Raw genomic sequence first — 13,490 nt, forward strand, 5'->3', positions numbered from 1 at the left:
TAAGTCACGTCAAGTTAAGAATTAAACACGAACGAGGGAAGGAGGGAGGTGCAAGAAGGGAAAAAGAAAAGAGGAGACAGAGTGAGAGCAAGTCACCTTGTTCTGTGATCAGAGGACAGTGTATAGATTAGAGAGGCTGAAGAGTGAGATAAATACAAAGAATAAAGAAAGGAGAGTCACAGGACACACGCAGCAGAACACAAACACCTGCAGGTGAATTTGGCTGATTCTGCAGGTCGCCGTGTGCATCAGGTTCAAGTCCTCCAAGCTTTTTTTTTTCTCCAATAACCTTCCACCTTTTTGAGAAGGATGATTTAAGGGCCCCATCACACTCAGACAAAGACTGTGAAGACCCCACTGAGTCCTGAAAAGGAACACAGTGTGGACATGGTCAAAATAGGGGAAAACAAAATGCCATGTTTTCAAGTCCATACTTCATCCAGATTACATCCCTGCCATGTTCTAACAGTGTCTAACACATTCTCACTCATTTCTTAACACACACATGATTACTCCTGTATCACATTTAATTTGTTCTTAGGATTCATCAAAGGTTTCAATATGCCGATGACACGCTGTGGTCATCGGCATATTGAAAATCCAGGAGGAAAGTGGTGGTGATTTTCTTTTTGACTCTGTTGGCTCAAGTTGAAGAGGTTTCCGTCTGTTCTGTACTTAGTGTCAATTAATGGTGGTACCTTTTCTTTGATCAGGTGGAGGATTGTTGCCACAAAGATGATGAAGAGCATAGGAGTGATGACACAGCCCTGCTTTACTCCTGATTGAACATTGAAGGCTTCAGTTTTTGTGCCAATTACCAGAACTGTGGCAGACACGCCATCATGGAGAAGCCTGATTTTGATTAATTTCTCTGGATAGCCCATTTTGCTCAGGATTTTCCACAGAAGTGAGTGTGACATGCTGTCAAATGCGTTTGTTAAGTCAATGAAGGTGGGATACAATGGTTGGTGTTGTTCTTGACACTAGACCACCTACTGAAGACCCTCAAGTGATTCCACCAATGCTCCCTGAGGAGTATCCTCCACATCAGGTGGGAAGACTACTGTCCGAACATCAGCATCCTGGCTGAAGCCAAGCTCCAGAGCACACAATGTGTCATCATCAAGAACCAGCTTTGTTGGGTGGTCACATCGTTGGGATGGATGACGGCTGACTTCCCAAGCAGATCTTCTAGTCCCAGCTGAGTGAAGGAAAATGGTCCGGAGGAGAAGAAATGCTAGAAGGACCTCCTCAAGCACAACCTCAAGAGCTGCTCCATCAACTGGAAGACCCAGGAAGAACACGCGAGGAAATAAGCCAACTGGTGAGCAATGATCCACACAGGAGTGGAAGACTGAAAAAATGTGGACAAACAATACAGAGGAGAAGAGGAGAAAGACAATGGAGAGAGAACACGATCCTGACCGGCAGAAGCTTCCTGCAGCAACCACGTGCAGTGTCTGTAAGAAACAATGCACATCAAGACTGGGCCTGGTCAGTCATTTCTGAGTCCACCATCCCCTCCGGGAATCAACCAAGAAACCATATTCCTCACCACCAAGGGATTGCCATGATGATGGCAAAATTCTTACTATGAACACCAAATTCTCACTGTGCCCATCCTGTCCATATCAATACTGTGCCATACACTGCACTTTTTCATTCATTCTGCTAGTTTTCTTGTGTCCACAATAAACACCTCTCTTGCTAAAGGTGCCCATCTCTATTAAACACACTCAAATGTATTCCATGCAGGGGCTTGCTTTGAAAGTAACCTAAATTTGTACAGGGAGATGGGGGAGATTTTTGTTTGTTTGGCTGTGATTCAGCACCATAGACAGTGACAGGCACATTTCACAAACCAGTCCACAGACTGCTGTTGGGAGAGCCTGTCCATGCTACACTTGTACTATGTACATGAATAAAGTCTCTATGAGGATTACTTGTGTTTTTAATACATCAATGCAGTTATTACTCCATCCTTAAGTTTTTACTGCATCCTGATGCAACCACATCCTCGCTGCATATTTTTGAACATGTCCAATGTTTAACTACATCCTCCATGTTCACAGAGACCAGACCACTCTCACAACTCCAGAAATTATTTAAAGTAATTAATTATCCAAGTCATTAACTTCGATGCTTGAACTCATTGTTTTAAAAACTTCTATTAAAAGACAGTGACAAGAGAGTCGTACTCCACAAAATCTTGTTTGCCACCAAGGTTTCCTGAGTGGTAACTTGGGATGAATTGCTTGGTGGTGCTCAGTGTAAGTTGGGAAAATTCAGTTAAATTCGCAACAGTTTTGAAAATATTAAAAATTTTCAGGAGCTCCGTCGGATTCCGGCTGCCTCAACTTGATTCGCGCTCATCTCAGTGTAGTTTGGTGTAAGCTCACAGTAACTTACACACAATATGTAAAGACTTACCGTAACCTACAGTACAAGTTCACATGGAGTGTACACAAAATTTGTTATGCTAAGTAGAGTGTAGGTTGGTCTGAAGTGGTTGGAAGTCTCAAAAAAAAAAAAAAAACCAGACATTTTTCAACTTTGTGCCAAGCTGTGTAAAGTGGTGTGCCTGCTCAGGAGGATTAGGCACTGAATGTGGCCAGGTGACAGCAGGTCATGGAAGTCAACCAAGGTGCAAAATGGCACTAAACCGAGACAGGTGTGAGAGCTGCTTTACAGTTAAATATGCTTGCTGATTTATGATTAACATCCCTTGAGTTTATCTTAAATTAAGACGCAATGTCTCAGGGTCCATGTGGTATTTTTTTTACCGCAAAACTGTGATATCTTTTTTTAAGAAACTTGCTGAGCTTTGTTACTTAGGTTTATAATATGACCCCATTAAAGGTTAAAATGTGCCACAAGTGGGACAAACAAGAGATACAAAGACAAGAAGAAGAGTACAACTTGCACTAAGTTCAGCTGTGGTATTTATATCAATGCTTCAAAACCTCTCTCCTTGAAGTCCTCACCATTTACAATTTTTGCCCCATTTCTCTTTGGTTTATCAGAAAAAAAGATCGTTTTAATTAGTTTGGATTGCCCAGTAAATGCAACATTTTAACTTTATGTAGTGTGCCCTTGTGACAAGTTCAGATGAGACACACACACACACACACACACACACACACACACACACACACACACACACACACACACACACACACACACACACACACACACACACACACACACACACACACACACACACACACACACACATTTCTCTCACCCTGTCCCACTGCCGTTCTTTGTTGAGCAGAATGATGACCAGCTTGGGGTGCATCTGGTATCCGTCCTCACTGAACGACAGATTACGGCCCTCAAAAGTCACATTCATCAGGTACCTGTGGAGCAAATCAGCCAGCAAACACAGACACACACAGAAAAAGTGGAGAAAGTCAAACAGCGAACTGCCTCTCACTTTGTGTGGAAAAATATCTGATTCTTTTATATATTTATCCCATCTTCTACAGCACCAGTTTGTTCGTCCCATCCTGTCTATGGCTGATGATGAGACCCTGATTCATGCATTTGTCTCTTCTAGATTGGACTACTGCAATGTTCTATTTTCTGCTTCACTGCAGTCCAGCATTAGGGGTCTCCAATTGGTTCAAAAATGCTGCTGCCAGACTTTTGACACGAAGCAGAAAGTTTGACCACATTACACCCATTTTGGCATCCCTTCACTGGCTTCCTGTCCCAGTGAGATCAGATTTTAAGGTTCAGATTTTATGGCTAACATACTGGCATGGTATGTTACTATGCTTTTTACTCTTTTAAATTAATTTTATTAGTAAAGAGAACCAGCTGCGGTCTCAACTTTATCTAAATTCTGGGTCTTTTAGTGAAGCTTAGGGCTAGCGGCCGGTGATCACCCCAGTATTTCTTCTGTTTCTCTTGTTGCTTAATGCTGACAAATTATGCTATATCTGTTGTCTTCCTGTCTTTTTTTTCTCTCTGTTTGAGGTGCAGTTCCATCCAGTGATCGGTGTGGTGTCTGTTTCTGTAACCCTCCTGTCCTGTGCACAGCAATATTTCCTGTATATTCATTGTGTGAATTATTTTGCCATTTGTGTCTGTAGCATGGCCCAAGTCAAGGGTCGCTCCTTTGAGTCTGGTCTGCTTGAGGTTTCGTCCTCAAATCATCAGAGGGAGTTTTTCCTTACCACTGTCACCTGTGTGCTTGCCTTGGGGGTTGGTAAGGTAAGACCTTACTTGTGTGAAGCGCCTTGAGGCAACTAGTTGTGATTTGGTGCTATACAAATGAAAATAAATTGAAATGGAATTTGTTATCCAACTTTTATCAGCTATTATCTGCTATACCCAGAAATCAACCATACCATGTGACCAATTAGAAACAAGAATTACTCTGAGAGCACATACGTCAGCCAACACTTAAAAACATATTTAAATCACAGGTTTCATAAAAAAAATTTGAGGGAGAAGAAAAATACATGAATCGCTTGATGCTGTGTTTCTCTTTGGTGTAACGGGAACATTGGGCCTCATTCACCAATATATTCTTAAGAATCTTCTTAGATTCCTTCTTATCTGTTCCTAAGAAGGTTCTTACGAAAACTCTACATCAGATTCATCAACGTGTTCTTAAACTGCACAACTGTTCACAGCTGTGTTTTTAAATTGATGAATCCCATCTCCTCATAAACTGAAAGCGTGTGCCTGGTGAGCCTAATTAACATATGATTAGCATATGTAACAACCCATCAATGCCCATAAAAGGGTATGAGACTGCATGGCCGTGAGCAGACACATATTTCATAAAGAGGAAACAAGCAAAGAAAAAAACAAATCAATTTCAGTGTAACAGGCAATAAATAAATAAATAAATAAAAACTTTGGCAGTTAAGAGGTGGAGGAAAATCAGCCACAGGAAGGAAATTCTATTCCGTACCCGGTTACACCAATACCAACACAAAGCAAGCATGGGAGGCTGCCACACATGCAGTGAATGCAGTATCCGGAGAAGGACGCACAACCAAGGAGGTGAAAAAGAAATGGTTCGATTTTAAATCTGACACCAAACAAAACAAAACAAAACAAAACCATCTCAAAATCCCGATGGGAGATGCAGCGAACTGAAGAGGGAACAGCAGACACCCAAAAACTCCCTAAGTTGAGGCTGCAGCCCGGTCTCTTTATTAATAAAATGAACTTAAAAGGGTAGAAAGCATATTAACATACTATGCCATTATGCCAGCCATACGAAAGGGAAAATAAGTATTTCTTAAGCCTGGACTTGAAAGTCTCCACCGAATCTGACTGTTTTATTGATGCAGGGAGATCATTCCACAAAGCAGGTGCACAGTAAGAGAAAGCTTTGTGACCTGCAGACATTTTATTCACCCTAGGGACACAAAGTAGTCCTGCATCCTGACAATGCAGAGCCTGGGCCGGTACGTAGGGTTTGCGTAGGTCAGGTGAGTAACAGAACCTTAAAATCTGAGCTCACACACATCTGAACAGTGAGGACATTAAGAGGAAAATGGATTTAAGCAAATAAAGTGTCAAAGTTTTGTGTTCAACAGGACATATCAACCCAGTCATGAGATAAAAACATGATGATGTTTCTAAAAGTTATTTAATATAGTAGTTTGTGATACAATCACGAAATATACTTTTTCATGATGGCAGAGTTAGGGTTAAGGTTAGGGTTAGTGTTAAAAATAATAACTGAAACTTGACCCTACCCTAACCCTACCATCACGAAATATAATAGATTTTCGTGATGGTAGAGTTAGGATTAAGGTTAGGGTTAGTGTTAAAAATAATAACTGAAACTTGACCCTACCCTAACCCTACCATCATGAAATATAATAGGTTTTCGTGATGGTAGAGTTAGGATTAAGGTTAGGGTTAGTGTTAAAAATAACAACTGAAACTTGACCCTGCCCTCACCCTATCATCACGAAATATAATAGATTTTTGTGATGGTAGAGTTAGGATTAAGGTTAGGGTTAGTGTTAAAAATAATAACTGAAATTTTACTACACCACGAAAATGGAACACGTCGTGATGTATCACAAAATAAACACATAAATAAATATACTCAACAAAAATATAAACGCAACACTTTTGGTTTTGCTCCCATTTTGTATGAGATGAACTCAAAGATCTAAAACTTTTTCCACATACACAATATCACCATTTCCCTCAAATATTGTTCACAAACCAGTCTAAATCTGTGATAGTGAGCACTTCTCCTTTGCTGAGATAATCCATCCCACCTCACAGGTGTGCCATACCAAGATGCTGATTAGACACCATGATTAGTGCACAGGTGTGCCTTAGACTGCCCACAATAAAAGGCCACTCTGAAAGGTGCAGTTTTGTTTTATTGGGGGGGATACCAGTCAGTATCTGGTGTGACCACCATTTGCCTCATGCAGTGCAACACATCTCCTTCGCATCATCCATGAAGAGAACACCTCTCCAACGTGCCAAACGCCAGCGAATGTGAGCATTTGACCACTCAAGTCGGTTACGACAACCAACTGGAGTCAGGTCGAGACCCCGATGAGGACGACGAGCATGCAGATGAGCTTCCCTGAGACGGTTTCTGACAGTTTGTGCATAAATTCTTTGGTTATGCAAACCGATTGTTTCAGCAGCTGTCCGAGTGACTGGTCTCAGATGATCTTGGAGGTGAACATGCTGGATGTGGAGGTACTGGGCTGGTGTAGTTACACGTGGTCTGCGGTTGTGAGGCTGGTTGGATGTACTGCCAAATTCTCTGAAACGCCTGTGGAGACGGCTTATGGTAGAGAAATGAACATTCAATACACGAGCAACAGCTCTGGTTGACATTCCTGCTGTCAGCATGCCAACTGCACGCTCCCTCAAATCTTGCAACATCTGTGGCATTGTGCTGTGTGATAAAACTGCACCTTTCAGAGTGGCCTTTTATTGTGGGCAGTCTAAGGCACACCTGTGCACGAATCATGGTGTCTAATCAGCATCTTGGTATGGCACACCTGTGAGGTGGGATGGATTATCTCAGCAAAGGAGAAGTGCTCACTATCACAGATTTAGACTCGTTTGTGAACAATATTTGAGGGAAATGGTGGTATTGTGTATGTGGAAAAAGTTTTAGATCTTTGAGTTCATCTCATACAAAATGGGAGCAAAACCAAAAGTGTTGCGTTTATATTTTTGTTGAGTGTAAATTAAAAATGTGACACTGGGCTGCACACATCCACACTTCTTTATATCCGTAGTGTACTCAAACAAAAAAACCAACAGACAGGTAAAAACAAGCCCTTGTGGTGACGATAACTGGTTGATATTTGTTATAGTAGCATTTGGATATTTGCAACATAGTGGCTGTAGAATGTTAAAAGTGGAACACAAACATCTACTCAGTGATACGCAAATATCAATGAAGCACATGCAAGCTAAATGATATGAAATGTAATAAAAACTTAAATAATAATTATCATTATTATTCTTATTTATCCACATTGTAAAATTACATGGTTGCCAAAAGTGGAATCATGCAAAAGGTAAATTGATCAAAAGGTTTTCTATGTTATTTTTGCTGAAATACTTGTTGCATCCTGCTGCTGTACTCTGGAGAAAAGGATGGAGGAAGGAGGCACTAAACCAGCAGTGCGGTTCGTGCTGGCATCAGATGTAAAATAAAGTACTACATGGACCGCCAGCAGCAGCTTGTCACCTTGCGGTGTGCGTCTGCGTCAGTTAGAGTGTGTGTGCAGCACAGAAAGAGAAACCCTGAGAAAAAGAGCATTGTTTCTGTCAGGTAAAATCACTTCCTCTCAGCTCTGCGCACACACACACACACACACACTGCTGTCTGCTGGTGATTATGGTGAACGTGTGGGCGTGTGTGTACGTGAGAACAAGAATTTTATGTCAGGTGAACTCAAATCATTTCACTGTCATCCCACACAGACACACAACTCTTAACGCTTTCACTCCCTCGCCCTTTACTCTCGCCACTGTTTCCATGGAAACGCTCTGCTTCAAAACCACGCGCTCCACATACACATGTAGAAAAATAATTTGATGAAAATAGAAAGTGCTTATGTGGTGTACTGTGGTCTGCGTTGACACAGGATCAGGTCAGAAACGATGAACCGATAACACTTTTACAGTCAGCTGAAGATCTGACCGCTTAGACATGATGACTGAAGACTTTATAAGGCTGAAATGTTTTGTTTTGCTTTAATTGTACTTCTTATTCATTTATTTAAATTTGTTTTAATGGATGTTTTAGTGTACAGCACCTTGTGTCAGCAGTGGTTGTGTTAAAGTGCTTTATAAATAAAGTTGGTATGGTATGGTATGGTATGGTATGGTTTCATCAATTAAATGATTCTTTCATTCACCAAAATCTATTTGGAAACAATTTTCACACTCAAATCATTATTTATGTGCCAATCATTCAATGGTGATGTGCAGCTACTTCAAGATTTTGTGCTTTTCTCTCTTTTATGAAACTGTAAAGTGGAGATTTGGGGGATTTTGGATGTTTTGCATTGTTGTTTAATTAAAACCAACAATTATTTAAATCATCTGGTAACTCGGGAAACAACAATAGAAATTAAACAATAAAACTGTAATTTATTTATTTACTTATACAGTTAAATATACTTTATTTATGTATTTTGTGTGCATGTGCGAATGTGTCTGTGGCCCTGTTAGACTGGCGTCCTGTCCAGGGTGTACTCTACCTCACGCCCTCTGACTGCTGGGATAGCCTCCAGCCCCGCTGTGACCCTTGACTGGAGTAAGCGGGTACAGAAAATGGATGAATGAAAGAACTATTTTTTTTATTGCATTTTACTGCCCCCAGTTGCTTGGGGGCAGATCCACGTTGGGATTTGGCGCAAGTTTTACCTTGGATGTCTTCCCTGATACAAATGGAGTTACACATGGAGAAAACCACACAGCTCCTGGTGCTGCAAAACAGTAACCAATTAAAAAGAAAAAAAGTTTAACAAAAACTGTTAGCATTTATCATATATTTTTGTCACTATTTGCTTGTTTGTTTGTTTCTGTCAGAAGGATTGCTGTCATGATCTGTGATTGTTCGGCTCTTCGGCCATGTTTTAGGTCAGTGTTTTTTGGTGATTATGTCTTCCTTTTCTCTTGGTGCTGGGTGGTGGGCGTGGTACTGTCTTGACCACACCTACTTCTGGATCCTTCTGCACAGGTGTTTCTGATCAGCTGCCTATTACCTAGGTGTATATTAGTCTCACTGGTTGCACTGGTTATTCGCTCGATCGTTGCGCCTTGTGCCTCGCTTCTAGCTCTGTTCAGTTTGTATCTTCCAAGTCCTGTTGCCACGTAGTGTATCTGACCATCTGCCTGTTTGTACCGACCACGCTTTTGCCTGATGATTCTGCTTTGTTTGCTTGTTTTGGACTGCCTATTTGTGTACCGAACCCCACAGAGTTTCTCAGTAAACGCCAATCTCAACCAGAGCTATTGTGTCGCGTCCTGCATTTGTGTCCAGCCATTCCTGTCTGACTCGCCTGATAGAACGATCGAGCCAACAATGGACACAGCGGACGCAAGCAGCTATCAGTGACCTTGCCAAGCGACAGAACGCTTTTATGACCTCGGTGAGCTCCCAGATGGACCAACTAGTCACTGCTGTTGCACATCAGGCTTCATCTGTCTCGGCCACCATTGACCAACCACTTCCGGGACCGAGTGCTGCCCCGCCGGCAACCATCGCAACACCCTCATTCTGCAACCAACTGTCACGACCCGAGCGTTTCTCTGGGGAATCGGGAGACGTCAAACCATTTCTCACACAATGTGACTTACATTTTGAGTTAATGTAAGCAATGTTCTCGTCCGATCGGACAAAGATAGCATTCATTATAACTCACCTAACTAGCCGGGCAGCAGCGTGGGCATCGGCAGAGTGGAGCAGGCAATCACCAGCGTGTGGATCTCTCCAGGCGTTCCAAACCACTCTTCTCCAGGTGTTTCAGCACACGTCACCGGGGCGAGAGGCAGCCAGTTCCTTGATGCGGCTTCGGCAGGGAAATCGACGTGTCGCCAACTATGCTATCGACTTCCGCATCCTAGCAGCTAAGAGTGAGTGGAACCCAGCGGCCCTCCAAGATGTGTTTTTCCAGGGTCTCTCCGCTCACATCCAGGAGCAATTGATTGCCGTCGACATTCCTGAGAACCTGGATGAGCTCACTGCGCTCGCTATCCGCACCGACCGTCGGCTGGTGGATTGGCCTTGACGAGACACACACCCATCGGCCCAGCATTCGGAGACGTCTTCAGCTCGACATATCCGATCTTCACCTCCCTGTTCCAGTCTTCCCCACACTCCCTCTGAGGAGCCCATGCAGCTGGGTTGAGCACGGCTCACCACCAAGGAGCGGCAGCGCCGTAGAGACCAGGGCCTGTGCTTCTACTGTGGGCAGGCGGGGCATGTGGTCACTCATTGCCAATCCAGGGGTGCTCCCGTTCGGTCACGATCGGAACCGCGGGTGAGTCAAAATTCTATTCCTTCGGTTACGCCGCAGAAACGTGATCACCGCTAAATTCATATCTGGAAATTCCTCATGCTCCGTCCCAGTCTTCATTGATTCTGGTTCAGATCCGAATTTAATGCAATCCTCGCTCGCCCGGTCTTTACACTTGGTACCGTTGGTCATGTATGCCGTGGACGGCCATGAGCTTGGTCGTATAACACATCGCACTCAGTCCGTACAGATGATTATTGCAGGAACACATGCTGAAACAATAAGCTTCCACGTGTTTGACAAGATGACTCACTCCGCGATTTTGGGGCATCCCTGGTTAAAAGAACATTGTCCACAACTAAATTGGGCTGAGGGCCAGATCAGTTCATGGGGACCGGACTGTGTGGGGCACTGTGTTTCCAAGGCAACCGAGAGGGTCAACTACACTAATCCAGATTTAAAGGGGGTACCTCCTTGTTACCTTGATCTTACGGAAGTTTTTAGCAAATCCAAGGCTAAATCACTCCCTCCACATCGTTCTTATGACTGTGCCATTGATTTACTCCCTGGTGCCAGTCCTACGCAGGGAAAGCTGTTTTCACTGACTGCCCTTGAACGCACCGCAATGAACCGCTTTCGAACTACTAGAGGGCGCCAAAGTCTTTACAAAACTCGACCTCCGTAATGCATACCATTTAGTGCGGATCAGACAGGGAGATGAATGGAAAACGGCATTCAACACTCCCACTGGCCACTACGAGTATTTAGTCATGCCATTCGGCTTAACTAATGCACCCGCTGTTTTCCAAAACCTGGTAAATGACGTTCTACGGGAGTTTCTGAATAAGTTTGTATTTGTGTATCTGGATGATATTCTGATCTTTTCCGCCAATAAAGAAACACACACACAGCATGTGCACATGATTCTCGAGACGCTGTTTAGGAACCAGTTGTTTGTTAAAGCTGAAAAATGTGAATTCCATAAATCCTCAATCTCATTTTTGGGGTTCATCATTGCTCCCGGGAAAATCCAAATGGATCCTGGAAAGATAGCAGCGGTTAGAGATTGGGCAACCCCTAAGAGCCGTAAGGAAGTCCAAAGATTTTTAGGCTTTGCGAATTTTTACCGCAAATTCATTCGCAATTTCAGCACAATTGCTGCTCCTTTGCATAGAGTCACCTCATCCCTCCAGACCTTACACTGGTCACCAGAGTGTGATGAGGCATTTCAGGTCCTTAAGAAGCGCTTCACTGCGGCCCCAGTTCTACTCCTCCCTGACCCCGCCCGACAGTTCGTGGTTGAGGTAGACGCCTCCGATGTTGGTGTCGGCACGGTTCTGTCCCAAATTAATCCGGCGGATGGCAAGTTACATCCTTGTGCCTATCTGTCCAGGAAATTGTCCCCGGCCGAACGTAATTACCACATTGGTGACTGCAAACTGTTGGCGGTGAAAGTGGCCTTGGAGGAGTGATGCCATTGGCTGGAAGGGGTACAAGTACCTTTCTTAGTATGGGCCAAACGACTCAATGCACGCCAAGCCAGATGGTCAATCTTTTTCAGCCGATTTAACTTCGCCCTGTCTTACCGTCCCGGTTCAAAGAACAGCAAACCGGATGGTCTTTCTCGACACGAAGACCCATCAGAAACACAGACAGTACCCAGTACAATCTTACCAGCAGCGTGCTTCGTCTCGGCAATTACCTGGGACATCGAAACTAGGGTGCAGTCTGCCATACGTCATGTTCCCACACCTCCCGATTGTCCACCCGGGAAGTTGTTCGTGCCGAACTCATTACAGGGGGAGGTTATTCGTTGGGGGCATGAAAGTCGTTTTGCTTGCCACCCAGGGAAGAACACTGCACGTATAATTCAGGAGCGGTTTTGGTGGCCTCGGCTGCTCTCTGATGTGACGGATTATCTCAGGGCATGTCAGACGTGTGCCATGTGTATATCATCCACCCAACCACCTTCCGGTAAACTCCACCCATTACCTATTCCGACACGACCATGGTCACACATTTCAGTGGATTTTGTTACTGGCTTACCTCCGTCTCGGGGGAACACAGTCATTTTGTGCCGCTTCCTAAGGTACCGTCTGCCAAAGAAACCGCCGAAGCATTATTAGGCCACGTTTTTAGATTGCACGGGTTCCCTCAAGACATCGTTTCTGACCGAGGGCCACAGTTTGTTTCTCAGTTTTGGAGGGAGTTTTGTCGGTTGCTGGGGGTCTCTTCCAGACTCACGTCCGGTTACCATCCACAGGCGAATGGTCAGTCAGAGAGAGTCAATCAGGAGTTAGAAAAGGGTCTGCGGATCCTCGCCTCATGGCACCCAGCCTCCTGGTCCTCCCAGCTAGTTTGGATTGAACTTGCACATAATTGTTTGCCCTCTGCATCCACGGGTTACTCCCCGTTCCACGTGACTCATGGTTTTCAACCACCTCTGTTTTCTTCTGCAGCCCTAACTTCCCGTGTGCCTTCGGCTTTGTCCCTCATCCTCCGCTGTCGACGGACCTGGGAGCGGGCCCGTCAGGCTTTGCTGCGAGCATCAGCGGCTTACAAGGTGGCAGCGGACAGGAAGAGGTCACAAGCCCCAGATTATTGCCCTGGACAACGGGTCTGGCTCTCGACACGCCACCTGTCCATCCGTGGTCAGCCGAGGAAGCTCACTCCCAGGTTTGTTGGTCCGTTTTCCATCGCGAAAGTCATTAACCCAGTTTCAGTTCATCTTCGGTTGCCCAGGTCATTGAGGTCACCCCACCTTCCATGTCAGCCAGGTGAAGCCTGTCCACACCAGTCCGTTGTGCCCTCCGGCCGTTCCCCCGCCGTCCGCCCGGTTTGTGGACGGTGGGCCGGTCTTTTCAGTGCGCCGCCTCTTGGGGTCTCGGCGGCGTGGGAGGGGGGTGCAGTACCTGGCGGACTGGGAGGGTTACGGGCCGGAGGAGCGTTTGTGGGTCCCCTCCCATTTCATCCTGGATCTGGACTTGATCAGGGACTTCCATG

General features: G+C 44.6%; 1 protein-coding gene across 1 annotated transcript in view; it reads right to left on the reverse strand.

The window, feature by feature from the left end:
* Positions 1-13,490, reverse strand: part of LOC117528025 (glutamate receptor ionotropic, NMDA 2B-like) — a 378,003-nt gene that overhangs the window by 103,237 nt on the left and 261,276 nt on the right. Inside the window, exon 7 of the mRNA XM_034190545.1 lies at positions 3,245-3,359. Coding sequence (XP_034046436.1) covers positions 3,245-3,359 — 115 coding nt within the window. The remainder of the gene's footprint in view (positions 1-3,244; positions 3,360-13,490) is intronic.

The sequence above is a fragment of the Thalassophryne amazonica genome, chromosome 16 (genome assembly GCF_902500255.1).
Source record: "Thalassophryne amazonica chromosome 16, fThaAma1.1, whole genome shotgun sequence".
Taxonomy (NCBI): Eukaryota; Metazoa; Chordata; class Actinopteri; order Batrachoidiformes; family Batrachoididae; genus Thalassophryne; species Thalassophryne amazonica.